Genomic DNA, 22,064 nt, shown 5'->3' with positions numbered 1-22,064 from the left:
TGGTGGCTGCATCACCACATTACCACGGAGCTATACGTCAGCTAATCTAAGTAGCTCCTAACCAGTGCAAAGCATTTTTGGTGGAATACAATATGTAATACACAGTGAGTGCTGTGCAATCAGTGTCTGATTTAATATAGTATATATACACAATTCAGTTTATGAACTTATAATTATATTTGATTTAATATTTTTGAAAGATTTTTTAATGGATGCTCCTTTTAAATATATATTAAAAAATTCTCACATACCCCCTGGGGTATTTGAGAACCACTGCAGTAGTAGGCTGTGTGTTAAATATTGTATATATATGTCTGGAATATGATTGGATTCTAAACGTGTCGTTGCGTCACAAATTCCTGCTCATATACAAATGCACCATTGAAAAAAACAAGAAAAAAGAGAAACGTTCCCTCTTCATCGAGCTGAAAACAGCCTCCTGGTATCAACATCTAAACATGCATCATTCTGCAGAGCAAATGTTAAATGTCCAAGTGAAGTAACAAAGAGAAGAAAACATGTTTGACTAAAGGGAGACCTTCAGTAACATTTTGAATGCATTACTTTTACTTGAGAATGTTTACAGCTTTGCCACTTTTACAGCACTAATAGATCTGAATAGTCTACTTTCCGATCATAAACTGTGTTTGAGTGTTGTTGTCCTCTTGTGTCATTAGAGGATAACTGTGCAAGACCGTACAGTACGTGTGACTGCAACCAAGCAACAGATGTCTGTTTTTATAACATACATTTGGAGTAAGATGCTGCCAACTGTGTCTTGATCAACACCATAAACACTGCACTTCACAACAGTTGCCATTTTCACACCTCCTGCATGTAAACACATGTAAGCTGCTGTACTTAATACGAGTTTTTTATAACTCGTTTTGGGTGTGAATTTCCCCTTGGAGGGCACAGGAGGGAATTGCTGCATCTGTCATCAACGGTAATTATTGCTCTTCGTTGCACGAAGAATGTTGTGTAACCGAGCTTTATATTCCATGGGAAACGTCTTACTTGTAATACAGGCTTAAGAAATACACAGCCAGAAAAATAAAAAGAAAGTAAACTTAATAGGATTGAATAGAAATTTATTTTTGGCATTTGCTTGTTACATGCAGAAAAAAAAAAGAAAAAAAGAATCTGTCTAATTTAAAACAGGAAGAACACATGCTGAATCTCCTTTAAAAAATAACTGCAGAGGAGTGTAGAAAATGTGATAATTCCCTATGAAACTGGAAATCACAATAACATTTTGATATTTTTCATGTCAATGGACTTCCTTGCAAAAAACACAGTTGGAAGCAGCTTGTTTGGATATTTTTTTTAAATATTGAAGCTTGTGACGTTTAAGAATAAAGAAGATCACTGTTACACAACAGCTATGTATGTTTGTCGTTTTTCTGCTGCGTGCACTATTTTGTTGATTTATGAGCATCAGAAGCTTCAATAAATAAGCAAGATGCTTAAAACTTTCTTTCTGTTGTTAACCCAAAATAACTAACTTTAAGGAAACAAAAACAATGTGATGATTACATATTCCTTGAATTTCCCACGCTATGTTAAAATGATATACAAAATGTGGCCAAGCTCACACTGACAGAACTCATAAAAAAGGAAACAATTTAAAATTACTGAAGTAAAGAATAACGGAGTATGACCTGCTTTAAAGATGTAAAGATTTAACTTACTTTTCTTGTGTGCCTTAACTGAATAGTGAAATTAAGCCTATGATCTGACATGAGTTTAATTTGATCTCTGATGAAATCACTATAAAAAAAAACAACCTGCACTCTGTCCACTAGGAGGCAGCAGAGTGACAGAGACAATAAAGTTGCTGCGGCATCAACTCTCAGAGCGCCTGTGACTGGGAACATGGAGATGCTGGAGAATTCATCGGGGAGAAAAGGTTACAAAACAAAGAGGCTGTACAGCTTGGGGAGCCATTAACAAAATGTTGACAACATCTAAACACTGAGCTGCTGGGGACTGATGAGACATATTGGCAATGAGTACACACTTTGGTGACATTATTAGAGGTCACGTGGGTAATGTGTCGAACTAGGCTCACCGGTAATGGGCCTTTAATGGGTCACGGTTTCTGGAGCAATCTAAAAAGGGTGATCTTTGCTCTGATAGTTACTAGAAGTGATACGGGGTGTGGGTGACCCAGTTGGATGTCTGATCTTTAGTGCGCTTGGCAGAGCTGTGGGTGGTGAACAGGGACTTGAAGACCTCTGACTTCTCTGTCATTTCCTGAAAGTTCCTTTTGGCGATGGAGGACGTGGAGGACGTGGAAGACTTGGTGCCTTTCGAGGAGTCGGAGGATCCGGAGGGTCCGGCCACAGCTAGGTGGTAAAATGACAAATGACAAGAGTAAATGAAACAGCAGGACGAGGATAAGAAATGAGAATGATAAATGCATGAAAAGGAGGGGAATACGACAGTTTTATAACTTACGTCCATTTTGTTCTATAATAAACAAATTATATCACTGGAGTGGTATTAACTCACTGAACACATGACTGTAAAACCTGTTATTTTTAACAGTACCATACAGGTTGAATTCGGGTGAGATTCCATCCAGTAATCCTGGCAGACAAACTACATTTTCAGAGCGGTTAAAGGTGCTAAATTTGAAATTTAGGGCATTAAATTTGGCCTTTAAATACATAAAGTAATGCCATCCTGAGCAGAGTGAATGTGTCTGTTGTAATCAAAGCCTCTCTGAAGCTTTGTTTGCGCGTTCATGTCAGGACACGTCAGTCCCTGTATGTGTGTGTGTGTGCTCCACTGGTTCGCTAATCAACGCCACTCTGCTCATGTGGCGGAGCCGCGGCGGCGTAGCGCTCGCCCTCTGGGACGCCAGTCAGTCGCCATCGCGTTGAAAGCTGCGCGGCGCAGGAAATCCCTCAATCAAAAGATATGATCTTGATTTGGAATTGTGCACTTTTAAGTTTTTACGTTTGATGCTTCGTTTGTCTGTATTCATCGAAAGAAAAGTGTGTTCAGCTACCTGGCTGGCTGCTTTCATCTCCATTTTGTTGTGCCGTTAGATCCACTTGCGGAGCTTGTGCGTCTTCTGCGGAAAGAAACCAGAGTCAGACAGTTTGATTAAGGCGGGACGTCATTCAATGTTTTGTTTAAGTACAAACTAGCTATGAATTCAGAAAAAATAAAAAAATAATTTTTTTTTATTTCTTATGTCATTTATTTATATATATATATATATATATATATATATATATATATATATATATATATATATATATATATATATATATATATATATATATATATATATAAAAAAAGAATCCATCACAAAATAATTAAGGTTGACAAAAACATCATGTAGAGATTGGGAAGATATTGTTTGACAATAACTATATATATATATATATATATATATATATATATATATATATATATATATATATATATATATATATATATATATATAAAAAAAGAATCCATCACAAAATAATTAAGGTTGACAAAAACATCATGTAGAGATTGGGAAGATATTGTTTGACAATAACTATATATATATATATATATATATATATATATATATATATATATATATATATATATATATATATATATATATAAATGACATAAGAAATAAAAAACGTAATTACAAAAGGTTGCTTAAAAGCTTTCTCATTCAAGTTGAATTCACGATCAACTTTTTTTGTTGTGAACACCCTAAATAATACATGTTTTAAACAAACTAAACCGCTACAATCTAAAATAGGCTTTATACAAGCAGGAAGAGAAAAGCTGCGCTTAGGCTTTCTTAATTGTTCCATCAAAAACTTTTGATTTGAGTAACGCCTATGACCACAAAGCGTTTCTCAGCCAACATCCTGTTAAGTAATGTGAGGTGGGAGCCCTGTGCTGTTCTCAAGAACTCAACAGGAAACCAAACCAAACTCCTCCCGAACATAATGTTAACTGTCTTTGTATTAGATTATTGTTCATTCAAGTGTAAAAATATTGTACATGCATTTATATAAATGTAAAAATATAGTCCAATAAAGTCCATTTAATTTAGGGTTAAGAAACCCACATTGCTAAAGATCAAACTTAAAACAGAAGAAAATAACAAAGACAAAGATCAAACGCACGTTATTATATTAACTTTCTTCAAAGCTTTTTTGTCACAGTTGAGAAGGACATAACTGGTCCAACAAATAATTGTGAGCAAATAAAGACATGCATGTGGTCTGGGGCAGTGGTTCAACTGGTCTGGGGCAGTGGTTCTGAACTGGTCTGGGGCAGTGGTTCTGAACTGGTCTGGGGCAGTGGTTCTGAACTGGTCTGGGGAAGTGGTTCAACTGGTCTGGGGCAGTGGTTCTGAACTGGTCTGGGGCAGTGGTTCTGAACTGGTCTGGCTGCAGGACCCACCTTGAACCCTTAATGACAAGCTGAGATCCAATGTGAGGAACATTTTCAACTTCTCAAATTGATTTAATGATATGGTGCAGTTTAAACCTGAGAAAGTACACAATATCACAGTATGCCAACACAAACATTTTTTTTTTTTTAAATATTCCCTTTTACACTTAATTAAAAACCAAAAAGGGCATCTTAAGGACATGCGGTAATACAACACACATACTATTTTTATAACTTCAGCCTTTTTTAACAGACTCAGTGTTTTCATGCACAGACATGGAATAAAAAAGTCGGTAATGAAGCTTAACTATCACAAATAGTCCAACGTGTAAACTCACGCAAGTAAAGCGTGTTGTGAACGCAGCATTGAGGAGTGTGAATAGACGGCGCTCCGCTGCATAAAAAAATCTCCTTAAAAATAAAAACACATAAAAAAAAAACCTTCAAAATAAAAGCCCATGCAAAGGTCCGCGATTCACTGAAAACGGGTCCGTGAAGCCGTCGCGGGCCACATAAAATGACGCGGCGGGCCGGATTTGGCCCGCGGGCCTTGAGTTTGACATATGTGCTTTATAGGATTTCTTTAAATTTTCACAAGACTCAGAAATGAAAATAAATTTGAGATAGAAGTAAAACATATTGCAGTTAAAAAAAAAAAATAGACTAAACTCTATGAATATTCCAAAAATGATTCCATAATTATCTATCTATTTGCCAGGTTAGTATGATTTGTTTAGGCAGGTGTGAAAGCCGTCAATTGTGCAGACGCCCTCCTTTTCGTCCCGTCTCTGCCTGAGAGTCATTATTCATAACACGCGGTCGCTTTGCAGACTAACAACAGCCTCCTGGTCATTCCTATAATCAGTTATTTCTTCGTGAACTCTTTGTGACACCAAAGAACATTAACATCATACGTCTCAGACTCATAGAGGTTCTGCATAAACTTCCGTCAGTCCCCATAATTTGATTTCCACTAATGATGCAAGATGACAACTGTCAAAACTGTCCTAAAGTCAATCTTAACGTCATGTTTACTCCCCTTGGATCCGTTGTCTAAAAAACAGAAACGTAAATGCAGCAATGTATCTTTCTTTACAGGTGTGAAAGCACCCTAAGCCCTAAACCTCGATACATGACAGATAGTGTTGATGACCAATACAATGTAAAATATGTGGGGATCAATAATTAGACTCAGTGAGGTATCCCTTAACCGGTTTAGAAAACCATGCCTGACACATCCCAGCCAAAAGTGATGTCATGGGAGTACAGAAAGTCTGCTTTCTGTTGGCGACACCAGTGAAACAAAGACAACATCAACTAACAACATTGTTATGAAGAAGAAGAAAAAAAGCATTAACTGTCAGAGGAAAAGAGCAGGTGAGAGATTTCCCAAAGCATATCTGAAATATTTAAAAGAGTGTGACTATTAGACTCTAATCCACCGGCTTAGTGAAAGATATATACATGATCCACGTCTCACGGCGGAGTCTAAAGATAGAGTCAATATCTACAGACTCAAGTAGTTAAAAGTTTTGTATCGCAGATAATGGTGTCACATTCTACAGTGTTATTCCAGCAGTGTCATATTTCTCCATGTATGGATTGAATACATAGGAGGTAAATGTTTGAATAACCCAGCTAACTCAAAACAGAAAATTCAAAACCTTATTCAAATGAAGAAGTAAAGGCTTTTTTAGCTGCTTTGGTTAATGTAAAAACAGATCTGTCTGAATATCATGCGTCACAGAGGCTTTACACAAACCTTTTGATTCCGACGGTGTGGACACTGTTTCAGCTGCTTTGCTCTTCTTTGACTTCTAAAAAAGGGAAATGCTTTTATTGCAAAACTTTGAAAATGTATTATTATTATTATTCCAAGACAAGTATTTATGATTGGATGAATCAGTTTCCTAAACAATTATAAGTTTGTCCTAGTGAAGAAAATTAAGATGCCATCCAAAAGCTAACAGATAAATCACTCAAGAACCCAATAAAATAGGTTATAGTTTATTCAAACCAAACAACCCACTCATCATCATCTTAGATTAGCTGTAATTGTGTTGAAATAAAAACCCACCTTAGTTTTGGCTTTGGCCCGCTTCTCTTCCATCCTCACTCTCAGCTTCCCCACCTCCTCCTTAGTGCCATTGAGCACAACGACGTCCTCAGCTTTAAACCCTTCGCCACACTGAAGCAAAAACAAGAAAGGGTAAGAAGAATGAATATTGAATAGTGATACAAGGCTGTTTGTAATGATCATGACTTTGATCATTTTATAAATGTTCATACTGTCAAATGCAGTGGCGGGCCGTCAAGGCATGCTAAGCCTTCTCTGCTGGCCTAAACAGAATCACCGCCGCCCAGCTGTTAAACAGCTGATCGAGACTATGACTCAGACGGCACTGAAGGAGAAAATCCACAGCCCGCCACTGGTTAAATGGTTAGATTCAAATAAAAATGTTTGATAAACAAAGTGAAAAAGTGATGTGGAAAACAACCCTGTGGGCGGTGAAGAGATATGAACTTGAATATGTTAAACTTGGAATCATTATTTATTTTTGGTCATTATAAAACACATTTTTTATCCTTTTTTACTTATTCATTTGGGAAGGTCTTCCTTTCTAATGTTTTAACATTCAGAAATAGGTCATACGCTGAGAACCCTTAATGTACAGTACGTGACCAAAATGTAAACGTGTTGACAGGATTTTCGCCATGACATAGAATTGAACTAATATATATTTTGGTGGTAGGCTAGTATAAACAGGCACTTCTCTGACATCACGACATTCAAATGTGCAAACCTCTGTAAGAACACATAATGATTAGGTGAAAAGTCCACAAACTCTGCTTAAACAAGGTTCAGGTGCACCACAGATAAAGAGACGTGGTCCCACTTTGACTTGCAAAGAAATGTTTTGTTTATCCAGTGTGATGTCGCTGTCTCTGATCAAGTATGCTTTTGCCCCTTTGTCTGTAGAGAGCAGAGTACCTGATGCAGAGCACCTGGTCTGAGAAGGAGGAGGGCATTAAAGCGCTGCTCTAGCGTTGCTCACGGCACGCAGGTTTGGTGAATGGTCCCAGACCGCTGCTGCCGGTTATCTTTGGTTCTCTTTGGTTTTGCAGACAACACCTACACTCCATTACACACACACGCACATTGACATTACTGATGTTACTGACGGCCACACTCCAGAAGGTTAACTATTTCTTTATGTAGTTGAAATAAACACTTTACCATCAGCCGTTGTGTTTTCGCCGTATTTGTCATAGCCTAGGAGCCGGGTTATGACACCAGCTTGACGAAAATCACAACAATTGTTAATGAGGTACCCGTGGCAAAATATGTAGACTAAACCGGCAGATAGTACAACAATAAATCAAGCTATTTCCATAATGCAACATTGTTGTGAACACTTTTATGAACACATGTAGTAAAGAACATTAAGACCATCTTTCCACCACAAAACATCCCTTTTAAATGTATTTGCATGCAGGCTGTGTTTGTTTTACTCCGAGAGGAAAACCAAACTCAAAACACAGCGAAGCACATGGAAAGAGGGAAGACTGAAATGAAGGTTAATGGCGTCGGGATGCAGAAACTATTTTCAATCGTTTCGGCCTGCCAAAACATCCAGTCAGGATCGCACGGCTGTCTATTTTACTTTATATTTTGCAATTGTGTTTTGTTAAAGCCACAGTATATTTTTGGGTCATGTCTAGGTTAACCTAGATTTGCAACAAATGTGCAAAAGTCTCGAGAGACTCGCTGCCGGGCTGTTCAGCAGGAAAAAGGGTTATTCTTATGGTGGCCCAAAAATAGAAGTAACCATGAAGAACTCTCTGAAACTGCTCATAGGCAGTTAAATGAGTAAGACATAGGGGACTGCCAGGGGACATAGCCAGGGGACTGTTCTGAGTAAATGGGGATATTTTAAGTTTCAGAGCTGAGAACACTACAATACAAAATAAAGCCCAGCTTCCAAAAAAGGAAACAAAACATTCATGGGTCCACAAAATCAGTTATTCGTTGTCTATGGAACAGCTCCATACTTAATACTGGATAATGTTACAAGTTTGAGACTTTTTCCTCTGGTTTCTGGCTTTGAGGGAGAGTAGCTCATGCTCACAAATATTGATTGAATGCATCGGCCATGGAAATATCATATTGGAATTAAACCAACAATGGTAAATTGTGGACAAGTTTCCACTTTGCATCTTAATTTAGCACTGAAAATGGTATGTGTGAAAAGTTACTGCATTTGATTTACCTAAAACAGTTTATAAATTGTTAACACAATGGAACATAGTCTCAACCAGCGGCTTCTGTATGAAACCCACTCTGAGAAACCAATCATTAAACATCGGTGCATTTCGCCTGGACAGGCAATGCAAAACATCTCTACTTCATCATTGTGTGTTTTACTAAAAGACACTAAGATAAGCAGCATGGCTGCTACAAAGAAAGGAAACGCACACCCATGTACAAACACAAATATTAAACCCCGGTGTAACCACCAGGGGACCCATTGTGTTGCCAGAATGCCGGCTCAGGGGGTGAACTCCGGCCATGTGCTCTGTTCAACAGAAGAGGGATAATCTCAGAAGCTGACCAGGCAGCAAACAGACTGCGTGGATGCTGCTCTGAAGTCAGTCACTCTGCTATTACCACAAATGACACAGGCCGCCGCCTGGCTGAGAACCGCATCATCAAGTCAGCACTAAACCAGCTACTCGACAGGCAACAAACAAGAAGGTGAACAAGACAGAGAGGCAGCGCTCAGCGGAGAGACACTGCGGATAATTCAATGCGTTTTTACATCTAACTGTGCAGAGGAGCTGGAATTAAAAAAAAACAGTTGAGAGACAAAGATGATGCAAAGCACGAGGACAAAAAAGAAAGATGCAACACACCGGTGAGCAGAACACTGTAAGGGGGAGGAGAGTGGAAAAACCTGTAGAGTGAGAGAGAGAGAGTGCGAGTGTGTGTGTGTGTGTGTGTGTGTGTGTGTGTGTGTGTGTGTGTGTGTGTGTGTGTGTGTGTGTGTGTGTGTGTGTGAGAGGTGCGTCAGGCGTGTGCACTGCTGCTGGTAACCAGGCAGGGACAGACCTCGTCTCGTGGGGATGTGGGGGGAGCGACTTAATCAGCAATGAATACAACAAGAGAGAAAAAAGAAAAAACTCAAAGCACTCTGTCTCACTCCGTCAGGGTCCCAAGCTCAGCGAGCACAATCTCCGACTCTCCGTACAAAACAATCCTGTGTCAACCAAGTTTAGGTCAAACGTAGGACAGAAACACTACTACTACCACCGTTGCTGCTGCTGCTTCTGCTGCTGCTGCTGCTGCTGACGACAATGGTGCAAGTGGAAATGGCTTCTGTTCTCCACCAGACTCCGGGTGGATTATAGTAGCAAGCTCGGAGTAGCTGTTCAGGTAACAATGATCAGACGAGGCGCCGATGTCTAATGTTTTACTTCTTCACCATTTGGACTACAGACCGAACTACCAGGAAGGTAAATGACTCGCACTCTTCCAATACTGCATCTGCCTGCGTGTGTGCTTATATGTGTTGGGTTGATATACGCTGCAGATCTCTAAAATGATAAAATAAAGAAATAGTCGAAAAACAAATGTTAAATTATTATTATCTAAAACAAAGAGTAAAAACAAATGCAAAATAACCCTATGTACAAACATTGAGAGCAATCAAGCTACAAGTTTGATCTCATTTCCATGCATTTCCCGTCAGTCAAAAGTGTAGTAAGGTGTGAATGAGGGTGGGTGGCATCTCGACAGAAGATTAGAAACGTGCATATTTCCATGGCATCCCCACCGGTTTAACCGACAGTTGAGCTGTCAGGCTTTGATCATGAACTTTGATCATGAAAGCAAGATGTAATGTCAAGGGTTTGAGAGTCTGGCATACAAATGCTCCCCTGGACAGCGGCCAATACTCAAACTTGGTTGTTTTAGAACTTGTTCTGGATGGGAACTGTCAGAAACATTAAAATGCCCCGAGAAAGCCTTGCATTGGGATTGTAGTCAAAAAACAGAACCTTGATATATAATAATTCATAATAATAGTAATTACTCATTCCTAAATGGCAGGCTCTTTGTGCCGCTATATAAAATACTAATCAGTTAGGGGGGTTCAGAGGCTACTTGTGAATGTTGTGCTTTACATGACAGATCAGTCTGAAACCTATCCTCATATCTCCCAAAAATGTTGTTGGTTTACTTGTTGCTATCTGTTGTACCTTTGCACGTCGCTCCTGAGGTATTTCTGTTATTAGATTTCAAATGACCCGCCAAAGCAAGTCTCGATATCATGTTTCAATTAAAGCTGTAATACCTTTCATTTCATGCTATCATGTATTTTTCAGTTGTTCTTTAGTGAATTAAATTAATCAAATAGGCGAACTGGATTTGGAATCAAATTAAATCTATGAAATAACAAAACATAGCCATACTTAATTACTCACTTTTATCTCAAGACGTTTACAAAATGTGTTTGCTAAATTCATAATATGAAAAGATGCTGTCTATTATTTTTACGTGATATTTGACTTATTTTCTATTGATCAAATAATTGAACCACCTGATCATTTCAGCACTAGTGTCAATGCATCTTCCTTACAGGAACACAAATATTCATCTAAAAAACTTCAATGAATGCATTAAAAAATATATATATATATATATTTAAGTCCTCTATATTTTGTAGACTGGTGAGATGAATTTGTTTTGTAATTTTTTTGGCACATTTCTCTATGCTTTTTCAAAGTAGAAGCCAATGAGAGAGACGTTATATGATAATACTAATGATAATTGTGATCAGAGACATAAAGATAACAATATTATTAATATATATCTTTCTTTTTGTAAAGATGAAATGAAAAGAAGGGGCAAAAATCCAGAAAAAAAAGAGCTGAAAGACATAGAACAAAGAAATAAAAAATAAATAGTCAAAAGCCCTGTTGTTTTCAGTGTGTGTGTGTGTGTGTGTGTGTGTGTGTGTGTGTGTGTGTGTGTGTGTGTGTGTGTGTGTGTGTGTGTGTGTGTGTGTGTGTGTGGTGTTCTCTTTAACTGGTGGAATTTATTACTGTAATGTGTCATAATCTCAAATACTAGTTACTAATAGACTGAATTCTGTACACTACACTACATTTCTTGATCTAAAAACTGGCTCAATCAATTAGCGCTAACCTACATATTAAACCCTATTTCATATCCCTCAGGGGTCCAAGACCCTTCTGCATATCACCAATGTGGATGTCTCTATTGCAGGAGTTGTATCCGTGGTGGTGCTTCTTGGATACGGTGAAGCAGGGCTATTATGCGCCAGCTTGAGGGGACAAAATGCAGCTTCCTGTTGTGCCTAGGGATGAGTATCATTATCTGTTCAGTTATTTACATGAGGGCCAGGATGCCAACAGAGCCCAAGCTGCTAGAGCCTTCAAGTTGCAGGCCCTTCTCCACTGAGTGTAAAGCTTTACTGCCCGGCATGGAAGAAGGAGTGGGATGGTACCGCCGTGACTGCCAAGTAAGTTGATATATAAGTTAAACTGAAGATGCAGTCACGGCGGTGACTGCATCTTCAGTTTAACTTATCCACCAAAATGACAAATGTAAGTAAACATTCTAGTAAAAAAACACTACTAGGGAAAGTATGTTTTGATGACGGGTGTAGTATTAATACATATTGTGTTCCGTCTATAGGTGGAAAGCTATATTCTCAATAGTAGCATACAGTGTTCCAAATTGATTAAAGACCAACACTTCATCACGAGGCCTCTTAGTCGTGAGGAGGAGGACTACCCTTTAGCATTCATTGTGACTGTTCACAAAGAGCTGGAGCTATTTGTACGCCTGTTGCGGGCCATTTACATGCCACACAATGTCTACTGCATTCACGTGGACAATAAGGCTTCATCAGAGTACAAGGCGGCTGTACTGAAGCTCGTCAGCTGCTTTAAAAATACCTTCCTATCCAGCCGCAGCGAGACAGTGACGTACGGTGGATTTTCCCGCCTGCAAGCAGATTTTAACTGCATGAGGGATCTAGCACAGTCCAAGATACGCTGGAGGAAGGTGATGAATCTGTGTGGACAGGATTTCCCTGTCAAGAGCAACCTGGAACTGGTGCGGTACATGCAGAGCAAAGAGTGGAGGGACCGAAACATGACGCCTGGGGTCAAGCAGCCGCTGTCTATGAGGCACAGGACACAGCTCCAGCACAGGGAGATAATGGGCTCGCATGTAGCTCTGACAGGGCCGGGACTGAAGAAAGGTCCGCCTCCACACAATCTGCAAGTTTATTTTGGAACAGCGTACTATGCTCTCACAAGGGATTTTGTAGACTTTGTTCTGAAGAGCCCAATAGCCCAGGACCTGTTGGAGTGGTCCAAAGACACGTTCAGCCCAGACGAGCACTACTGGGTGACACTCAGTCATATCAAAGGTAAACTGCCGGTTTCAAATGGGTGCACAGGAGCCTAAGTTCTGCAGCACAAATTCTAGAAGAGAACTTAATTATTAACTTGTGTGATGAGGATGTTTAAACAAAATGAGTTGTGCGATACAGAAACACAATCAATGAAACAAGGTCAAACTGCACATTTGGTCCTTAGACGTTTTACAAAGGCTCATTGACTCATTGACTGTGCTTTTATGGCTGGATTGTAAATTTGCAAGAGCTGTGTGATCTATTGCAATATGACGGGTAGTGGTGCAACGTATTATAAAACTCACGGTTTCGGATCGTATCACAAATCACAGTCACGAACCGGATCACGGACCGGATCACCACAAAAAGGGAGAAAAAAGGGCGCGAATATGACTTTCACAGATCCCTGACCAATTTTGTTTTACCGTAGTCGATCGATACTAATGATGGATCATTGATGATCCTAATTGTTTGATTATAGCAGCTGGTCTACAAGGCTCCAAAAAAAAGGAAAAACATTTTAACCACTGAAGCCTGTTCACCATGAAAAACTTTAAATGTTATCTTTTTACTTTAATTTGTGTTTTTTCTTTCCTCATAAAAACACACCATTCAAATGATGAGGATGAGGAAATAATAGAGTATGCTTATATTAGACGCTATAAAACTGTGGAATGGAATTATCGTGAGCATGACTGAAGTAATAATAATTGTAGAGTCTAGAGCCAGAAGATATGGCCGGAATCTTCTCACGAAATAGGTCATTTCCAATCTTCATAACAATATATTACACAATATAGCAGTTTTTTCTGTTAATTCAGTAAATGAATAGGCTGAATAAAATAACCACAAGGTTTTGTATACACTTTTGTGAATCAAATACTTGAAGTGCAAAATAATCAGATTTTGGGTTGTTTTTGTCAATTTAAAACATAATTTTGTGTCACAGTATAATATATATAATATATGATTTCCTTAGACATGATTCTATTGAAAGGCAATACATTATCATATGTTGAGCCCTAACTGGCACATAACAAATTAAATGTGACCGCATTTAAAAAGATGCTGGAACATGTGCTTTGCAAACAATATAAAATTAAAATGTTAAAACTACTTACTACTAAAGATGGCACTCATGTGTTCTTGGAGTACCGCACATATTTTATTTTCATACCACACATACGGCACAAAGGAAAACTACAGCATATGAGCATATCTGTGAATATCTGTCCTGATGTGACACACTTCTATTTGAGGATAAAGCAGAGTATTGATGTTGCCCTGAACCCTCACAGTCATTAACTAATATCAATATTGATCATTTCATCAAGACATTAGCATTTATTAGCAAATCATTATAAGTTCTCTGTTCTGCAGGATTGCTAGTGTGGAAATAAGGCTAAGATAGACCAGCTTTAGGAAACAGTTTTTCTTGGTCTTGTTTTTGTGCTCGTCATCGGGCTGTATTTAGTGAGGAGTAAATATTAGGCCGGTCTGGATGCTTCCCATAGATAAGCTTTGGGAAGTGGTTGTTCTCTGCTATTGTGCACTGAGGTAGGAACGTTAACTAGACATGTGAATGAGGTGTAGAGGAAGCACTGAAAAGCATATTTGGACAAGCTTCACAAAGATGACAATTTAGTGTTTTCAAACAGCTCATTTAAGTTACACAAAAGAAAAGGCTTATAAAAGGATGAGACTTTAGAGGAAGGCACATTAACTTCCCCACAAAGTTTTTCTACGGGAAGCATCAGGAACAATCTCCCACACAGTGGAAGTGGCCCTTCGAAAGTGGGAAGTAAATTAAGTTAACTGATATTTAAATTAAGTTAAACAACTAATTACTTTAATCTGATTATGTGTTTGAAGAAGCTCCAGGTAGCCATCTAGATGGAGGTTGGGAAGGAGACGTCCGGTCAATCAAGTGGAGGGATCAAGAGGGAATGGCACACAATGGCTGCAAAGGTGTGTAACAATGAGGTACTACTTTATTGATTAATCACTGTACCACAGGGTTTATCTATGGTCCAGCTTACGTTCTACTTGTCTTGTGAATTCTTGATACTACTGTATGTAAATGTCATTGCAAAATAATCTGTAATGTAATTTAAACGCAAAACATCACACTAGTCTTTTTTCAGCCAAACCTTTTCTTCACATAAGCCTACCTAACTCTTTCTCTCTCAGATGACAAAAAAACGATGTCTGCTCCTTACTCTTTGTTTTATGTTTGGCTCCAGACAGGATTACAGGACCAATTACTTGCAAAGGCAACAGAAGATGTACTGAACACAAGATGAGAAAAGGACAGATATGCGGTTTTATCTGATATGACGTACTCTCCAGTCTGTTGTCTGTGTTTTAAATGACCTTTTACAGGTTAAAGATACAAAAATATATTTGTTATGTAACAATGTCCGGGCAAAAAAAACATGCAGACCGTATATCTAATATACAACTAAAAGACCACAATTGTTGTTGTGTTCCAGGGCATTATGTACGAGACATCTGTATCTATGGTGTGGACGACCTGCCGTGGATCATCAACAGGAACAGCATGTTCGCCAATAAGTTCGAGAGTGACACCTTTCCTGAGGCCCTGGACTGCCTGGAGCAGTGGCACAGGACCAAGGTGTTAAACCAGGCAACTGTTTCCATAGAGCCATCATGGCTTCTGGCCACACAGACAAACTCAAGGCGCGGCTACTTCAACGGCACTGCTGGAGCATGAAATCGCTGTTGGCTGTGAATGTCAAAAATTTGGGAAGGAAAAAAACTGAACTGAGAACGTCAGGTGGACAAACGGTCCACTTCCTCTTTGGCTAGTCTACTGTTCAAGGACACATTTGTCACCGTGTGAAACTGTAACGGTTGTTCTGATAATCAGAAGACAGTGGGACTAAAAATATTTCACAGTAAAATAATGCAGTTAGTTAAAGCAAAACAATGAATTATATTTAAAATATACAAGATACTATTTAAGACAACTGCACTATACAAGGTATTTAAGAATTGAATATGAGTTTCATATTGTTTAATTTAATATTGTCTAATTTAATATTGTGTGGTCAAGTTAAAAAACACTGATAAAATTGTTTTCATTTTCTATTTAATTGAAGTGTAGCAGGTTTAAACAAAAAAATAAAGACAATGTCAAAAAATCTCCCTCCTTTCCTTTAAACATTACTACGTGCCCTATTTAACCTCATGATGCGACCGGAAGGGCGGAGGAAGAGGGTTCACTGACCGAGGACATTCCCGCCTCATCCATCCCTTCACAATATGCCACAGCATCATGAATTAAGCGCCACACGTCAATGGAAGTGTCAAATAGTAAACAGTGCACTACTAATTTGTAAACAGAGTATCAAGCTCATTAATCAGCTTCTATTCATATTTGTTTGCCTTTCAAAAACAATACATTCAATGAAGAAGAAAAAAAACACCTAGTTAAATATTGCCTATTTAAATAGCAATGACCCAGGTGCCGATCAAAAGTGGAGTTGGACACACCCTAAATGCACACAAGGCATGCTTTTTAGACCATGATGATCATGGTGGGTTTCTGATGCATCAGTTTTTGTTTTGTTTTTGCTGAAGGCCTAACTAATAACTGAATTATCACATATTCATGAAAAGAACTGTCCACACTATGCTATTCAGATGTCCCACAACAGTGTTTGAATGACGGCCGCTACCAGCGCTACTTCTGGCGGAGCAGCAGCAGTTTGACTCAGCAACGGCAAGACGCCGGTGGTGACGGTCAGAGCTTCTCAACGCTGATTGGCTGACGCAACTATGACTCACGCGATTTTGTTGCCGGAGTTGGGATATTTCAACTCGCTCCTTCACTCTGTTTGCCCCGCGTCAAACGCGCTATTCGCGCCGCCTCGAACGCGTCCGTCGTGTCGCCCGGCGGAAATGTCATGCCTTCGCAACCTGGCGCGCCTGTGCATTGACTTTGCATGTAATCCGGTCGCACGACAAATTCATGTCGCGTTTGGTGTGAACACAGCATAACAATGATGACAGAAATAATGCCAAAAAAAAAATCAATTACTGTAACGGGGCGCGAGCTGCATCCAGCGTGCCGTTCAGACGTGCGACAGGTAATAGGTGTCCCCTCGTAATACAGTATGTACATAACGCACAAGTATAAATATGTCCCTTCGAGCTCAAGAGCTGATTGTTGAGAAAATGGTCAGACTGTTTATGGTATACGTTTACTTATTTGTACTCTTCTTCAATTATTTTCTGAATTTTGAGCATTTCTAGTTGTCTGTTGTTTTTCATGCTACACAGATCTTCTGGATAGCTGACAATGCATTCCACTTGTGTGCAGTGTTTTTAGAATTACAAACCTTCCATAGGAGCTTTAAAATGATACATTTCCAATTTTGAACCCACGTGCTTATTTATCTAAGCAACAGATTGTGCATCTGGAACCACATCAATGCCAGACTTCTGTTTTATCTACATTGATAACAATGCTGCTTATTTACCAAGCATTAGCAGTGAGAGAACTGCAGAAGCAGAATCACTACCAAGCAATGAGAGGTCACAGATGGAGAGATTTAGTGGAAGGAAAGTTGACAAATCTATTAGAAGAGTAAAAGAAATGAAATGAACAGTTTGCAGACCATTGATTTACTGAAAAAAGTTTGAATAGACAAGACTTGGGGGAAAAAATGAAATATTGCTCACCTTGTGGCAGATTTCTGTCTTGACCTCCTTCAGTGCCCGGTCAGAAAAGACACAGCCACAGTTCTGCAGGTAACAGAACCTGAAAATGGAAACATTGGGGGATGTAATATGTGACATTTCCTGCACAAAGTAAATTGTCAATCAAGTATGTGTGGTACATTGTTTTAACATTGGTTGATCTAAACGTTTGGATGAAAGTTAATACTGGTGATGAGAACAGCGGAGTTCTGTATTTCCAACATTAATTGACTTTTACAGCACAATGTGAGCAACACAAAACTTGAAACTTTTGATTATACTTAATGCATTATACATGGTGTAGAGCACCAGTCTTTTTTTAATTATTCTTATGTTTTAGGTCCTTTACTTGTTGTTTGTTACCTGTGCTTTCCGTTCATCTCCAACCCAACAACAGGGCAAATGAACATGCCGCAGTTCATGTCTTCATACATGTCTCCTTTAATATTGCTTCTCTCTCCTTTCCACTCAGGGTTATCAGTCAAGTTCAGTTCCTTTATATCCTGTAAAGGGAGTGGATGGATAAACGGGTACAACATTAAATATGAAAATCAATACAAATGCATAGTGATGGGCAATACATTCATTTTATATTGATATTGTGATAAGAAACAATATATTGTCTTAGATTTTAGATACATTTACTAGACTGTTCTAGCAGTTTTATTATTTGCCTTGACTCACTTAACAACTCAACATAACTGATTATTTATCAACACTTGCATTTTGTACATTGCCAAGTAGAGTTGAGATCCCAGAAGAGCTGCTCTAAGTATAGGACTGAACTAAAAAGAGCAGACAAAAGAGCACAGAGCTTATATAAGTAAAACAATGAGTATGAAAGTTGATTTTGCATTTGGGTATTGTGATTCAATAACCAAAAGGTCAGATGTAGTGTTGATTCCGTTGACTGAAAGCATGGAATTGGAAGAAACTGTGAAATGCTTCCTCATAAGATCGGGTCAGGAAGGACAAGTGAAGTTCCTCTTTTTCCTAACGAAGAGAGTGTATCCTGTTGAAGTCAAACTGTGTGTGTGTTTAACTTGTAGAAATGATAACAACATTGAGCAACTGAGTGTGAGAATGAGAGGGAGTGGGGAATGGCACAACTGGACGATAAAAAGAGACGCTCAAAGCATCGAGTTGGGATGTCTGCTTTGGACACTGCCCGGCACTGAGCTGAGGGCATCGTCCAGCACAAGCATTGGAGGACTACGTCTCTGCTCACGGCTCAGAGGATACCGATCGTAGCCAGAAATTGGCTGACGGAGGTTCTCATATGCCCACTCCCTGCCGAAATCATACGATATGGAAGGATTCTGTTTTCTGTGACTTTGTAAGGAGTCTTGAGGATCACAGACGGTACTTCTATTCCTGGCAAGAAGAGTCAGGTGTCCCACCAAGTCGAATCAGTCCACCCCCTCCGCCAACTAAGACCAAAAAGGACTTTTTCAACCAGTCTCGGCTCAGTAGATAATGTATGTCATGATCAAGCTGTAATGTACAACAACATATAGTTCTAAACAGTTATTCTAGTTCCCTAGTCCCCTAAATAGACCCGTAGAGCTTAAATCCTAGCTATTAAAACCTAGTATGGCACCTTACCAAGAGCCTAGGTCCCTTAAAAGGAAAGCTGCCATTAACTGACGCGACTAATAGACGGTTGAGTGCAGTTGTGAGTGGGAGCGGGGTAGACGTCAGGAGGGATGGCAGTGAGCAAAGCCAGGCGAGTTTCCTCGACCACCAGTTTAAACAGATCTCCAAACGTCTATGGAGATCCGGACCCATTGAACGGAGAGCTGGTTAATTAGATAGTCCTGTGAAAGGGGCTTATCTCCAGATCTAACAAAATATATGGTGAAAGCACCTGAAAAATGTCCTTTTGTTTAATTTTCTCCTTTTTGCCGAGCCCTATAAGTGCATACAAGTGTCAACACTCACCGAACACATAATATTGGAAACACATTGTACAGCATAGCTCTGACTTTGAGAGTAGAAAACTTCCGTGTCAGCATACCTTGATCCCACGGATGTGAACTACAGCCTCAGCATTGGGTCTCTCCGCAGTCTTATCCAGAAGATATTCAATGACAGAATCTTTGTTAAAGAGCCTGAAACAGAACATGGACCAGACATATTTCAAATATAGGTAGATAAATGGGCAACGTTAACTGGTCACGCCAGGCTCATTAGTTTGTGACACAAACGCAATGTGTGTTGTTGTGTTTGTTCATCAATGTCACACATGACTCGGGATGAACAAACAAACAAAAAACAAAAAAAGGTCAACTCTCACCTTCCCAGATCACAGGCAATAATGGGGCGTCTGAGTTTTTCCTGGCTCAAGGCACAGTATTTCCATTTGGCAGCCAACTCGGCATTTCTATCAACCTGGAGACACGAACAGATATGTAAGAACACGACAAACACATACAGCGTGTACACTGCCTTCCTCTTTAGTCTGTGACGATATAACGTTATATAAACGTATAGACACTAGTGTAACCGGTTCTGCTTTAAACGCGAACGTTCGCCAAAAGCTGGCTAATATATAATTTTAAGTAAATAACATACCTAAAATAACCTAACTGAATCTATCAATTCAACACTTCTTCTTAATTATTGATGCAAATAACCATACTATAAAGACAGGCGTAGGTTACGTTACTCTGTTAGCCACCTAAGCTAACTACTGGGAGCTAAAGACAACATTGCTAACCGTTGTGAATTTGAAAATGAAGAATAAATAAGCGTAACACACCTTCTCGACTTTTTTGGGGCCTTTCACCAACTCGTGTCTTTTAGGAATCGTTCCGCCATCACATCCCATCTTGGAGGCTGACTTGTAAAGTTTAGTTTGGAATCACACGAATAGTTTCGTTAACCTAGCTTACTATCTACAGAAGCTACTGACCGACAGGAAGTGATCGGGTTGTAAACAAACAACGAGAGATCTGCAACGCTCGCGGGATGTGCGGCTGATTTGATGTCGCCCTCTAGTGGCTGAATTAACTCTTCGGGTGTATTTTGTAGCGTCAGCCACAGTGTGGAAGCATCGCCCTACATTTCAGTTTATTAGTTTATGTTCAGTAAGCAGCCCCAAATGGGAGCTAAATAAATAACTGCTGATAAAATAAATAACTGTTTCTTCTTACTACTTCTTATTTTTCTTACTAGGTAGCTGATTACAAATAAGAACCTTTGATAATGCTTCAAGTACTCCTTTTTTCCAATGCTTTTCTTAGTTGTTCTAGGCCAGTGGTTCTCAAATGAGGGTATGTGTACCACTGGGGGTACGTGAAGGCACTTCAGAGGGTTCGTGAAATAAAAAAATATATGTATTAAAAATTAGCATCCATTCAAAAATCTTAAAAAATAGTTATTTAATTAATATTGAATGAAGTGTAAATTCATAAACAGAATGTTATATATTAAATCATTAATGGCACATCACTGTGTTTGCGCTGTGGGGGGTACTTGGCTGAAAACATATTTCACAGGGGGTAAATCACACAGATTACTTCACCGGTTTACTGCCCATCCATCTATTAGACGTTTTCAGTCAGCCATTAAACCCAGTACTAGTAAGTGACATTACTCTGGCTTTCAGGAGTGGTCTAAAGATGAAAGTTTCCTTGGAAGATAGTTCAATGAGTGCTAATTAGATCTGTTTCCTGTGCCTTGCAGGCTGCAGATTAGTTTACTATCGATGGCGCTATCCAAGAGCGACCATTAGTTTGGGGAATACCTCAGTGGAGACATCTCTGGCGGCTTCTGTGTGGAGAAGAAAACTAAATAAAAACACAGCATTGGACTTAATTTTGCCTGCGAAAATAGATTTCAACCTCTTTACGCTCACCGCACACAGGCAGCTGCTACTGCGGCTGCCAAAATGTAGCAAAATTAACAAATATAAACATAAAAACATTTCTCCATTTTGCCTGTTGGTTCGATTGGTTCTTCCTGTAATCTATAAATTGTGTTATGTGTCTTATTGAATTTCCCCCCTTTCTCACACAGAGCTAAATGTTTAGTATGGATTTTCATTAAAGGCAATGGAGTAAAAGCTCTGTTAGCAAACTATCTGTTGAGAGAGTGGAGAGCCCCAGGCTGATAGTGCAAGCCAACACCTCAGGAACACACAATGCACAATGGCCGCTGGACAAAAGGAGACTAGAACAATGGTCTTCTATCCTTGTCCTGAATGTTCTGCTGTTTTCAAACGGCAGAGTTCGATGATGTATTATAGTTGTGTGTATAATTGACGGTTTGTACCACCTAATCTAATCATAAAACATATTACAAAGATCTATTCAGAGGAAAGTTAGGTGGGTCTTAGTAAGAAAAGGGACCTTTTGTTCCTGTGCTTTACATGTTCAAGTTCTAAATCAGTTATGAACACCACTATAAGTCTAGTTTCAAGGACTGTACATTAGGAAAAACTGCAAACCAAGTATAGCTCTGAAGTCATTTTAAAATATTCTGGCAGGC

At 39.1% G+C, this 22,064-nt stretch overlaps 2 protein-coding genes across 2 annotated transcripts; one reads left to right on the top strand and one right to left on the bottom strand.

The window, feature by feature from the left end:
- Positions 1–1,074: 1,074 nt before the first annotated feature.
- Positions 1,075–20,463, bottom strand: rtf2 (replication termination factor 2). The gene is made up of 9 exons (XM_079218493.1): positions 20,335–20,463; positions 19,870–19,964; positions 19,591–19,684; positions 17,937–18,076; positions 17,556–17,634; positions 6,479–6,589; positions 6,164–6,218; positions 3,017–3,082; positions 1,075–2,348 (listed from the first exon to the last, which is right to left on the bottom strand). The coding sequence occupies exons 1-9, from the start codon at positions 20,401–20,403 to the stop codon at positions 2,143–2,145; spliced, it is 915 nt and encodes a 304-aa protein (XP_079074619.1). The 5' UTR covers positions 20,404–20,463; the 3' UTR covers positions 1,075–2,142.
- On the top strand, positions 11,733–15,877 carry gcnt7 (glucosaminyl (N-acetyl) transferase family member 7). Its single transcript, XM_079217671.1, has 4 exons — positions 11,733–11,945; positions 12,122–12,863; positions 14,721–14,816; positions 15,341–15,877. Exons 1-4 carry the CDS (start codon positions 11,739–11,741, stop codon positions 15,580–15,582), a joined length of 1,287 nt encoding a protein of 428 aa, XP_079073797.1. The 5' UTR covers positions 11,733–11,738; the 3' UTR covers positions 15,583–15,877.
- Positions 20,464–22,064: the final 1,601 nt, after the last annotated feature.

Source organism: Taurulus bubalis, assembly GCF_910589615.1.
Source record: "Taurulus bubalis genome assembly, chromosome: 5".
Taxonomy (NCBI): Eukaryota; Metazoa; Chordata; class Actinopteri; order Perciformes; family Cottidae; genus Taurulus; species Taurulus bubalis.
Note: the sequence above shows the minus strand (reverse complement) of the source record. Positions and strands in the feature narration are given on the sequence as shown.

What these genes read in the sequence shown, in the direction of transcription:
- gcnt7 (XM_079217671.1), top strand. Translation starts at nt 11,739, where the DNA reads ATGCGCCAGCTTGAGGGGACAAAATGCAGCTTCCTGTTGTGCCTAGGG. An exon ending in GACACTCAGTCATATCAAAG is followed by an intron (nt 12,864 to 14,720) that starts GTAAACTGCCGG and finishes ATGTGTTTGAAG; the next exon opens with AAGCTCCAGGTAGCCATCTA. An exon ending in GGCACACAATGGCTGCAAAG is followed by an intron (nt 14,817 to 15,340) that starts GTGTGTAACAAT and finishes GTTGTGTTCCAG; the next exon opens with GGCATTATGTACGAGACATC.
- rtf2 (XM_079218493.1), bottom strand. Translation starts at nt 20,403, where the DNA reads ATGGGATGTGATGGCGGAACGATTCCTAAAAGACACGAGTTGGTGAAA. An exon ending in AGACAGAAATCTGCCACAAG is followed by an intron (nt 6,590 to 17,555) that starts GTGAGCAATATT and finishes TTTTTGCTTCAG; the next exon opens with TGTGGCGAAGGGTTTAAAGC. An exon ending in CACACCGTCGGAATCAAAAG is followed by an intron (nt 3,083 to 6,163) that starts GTTTGTGTAAAG and finishes TTCTTTCCGCAG; the next exon opens with AAGACGCACAAGCTCCGCAA.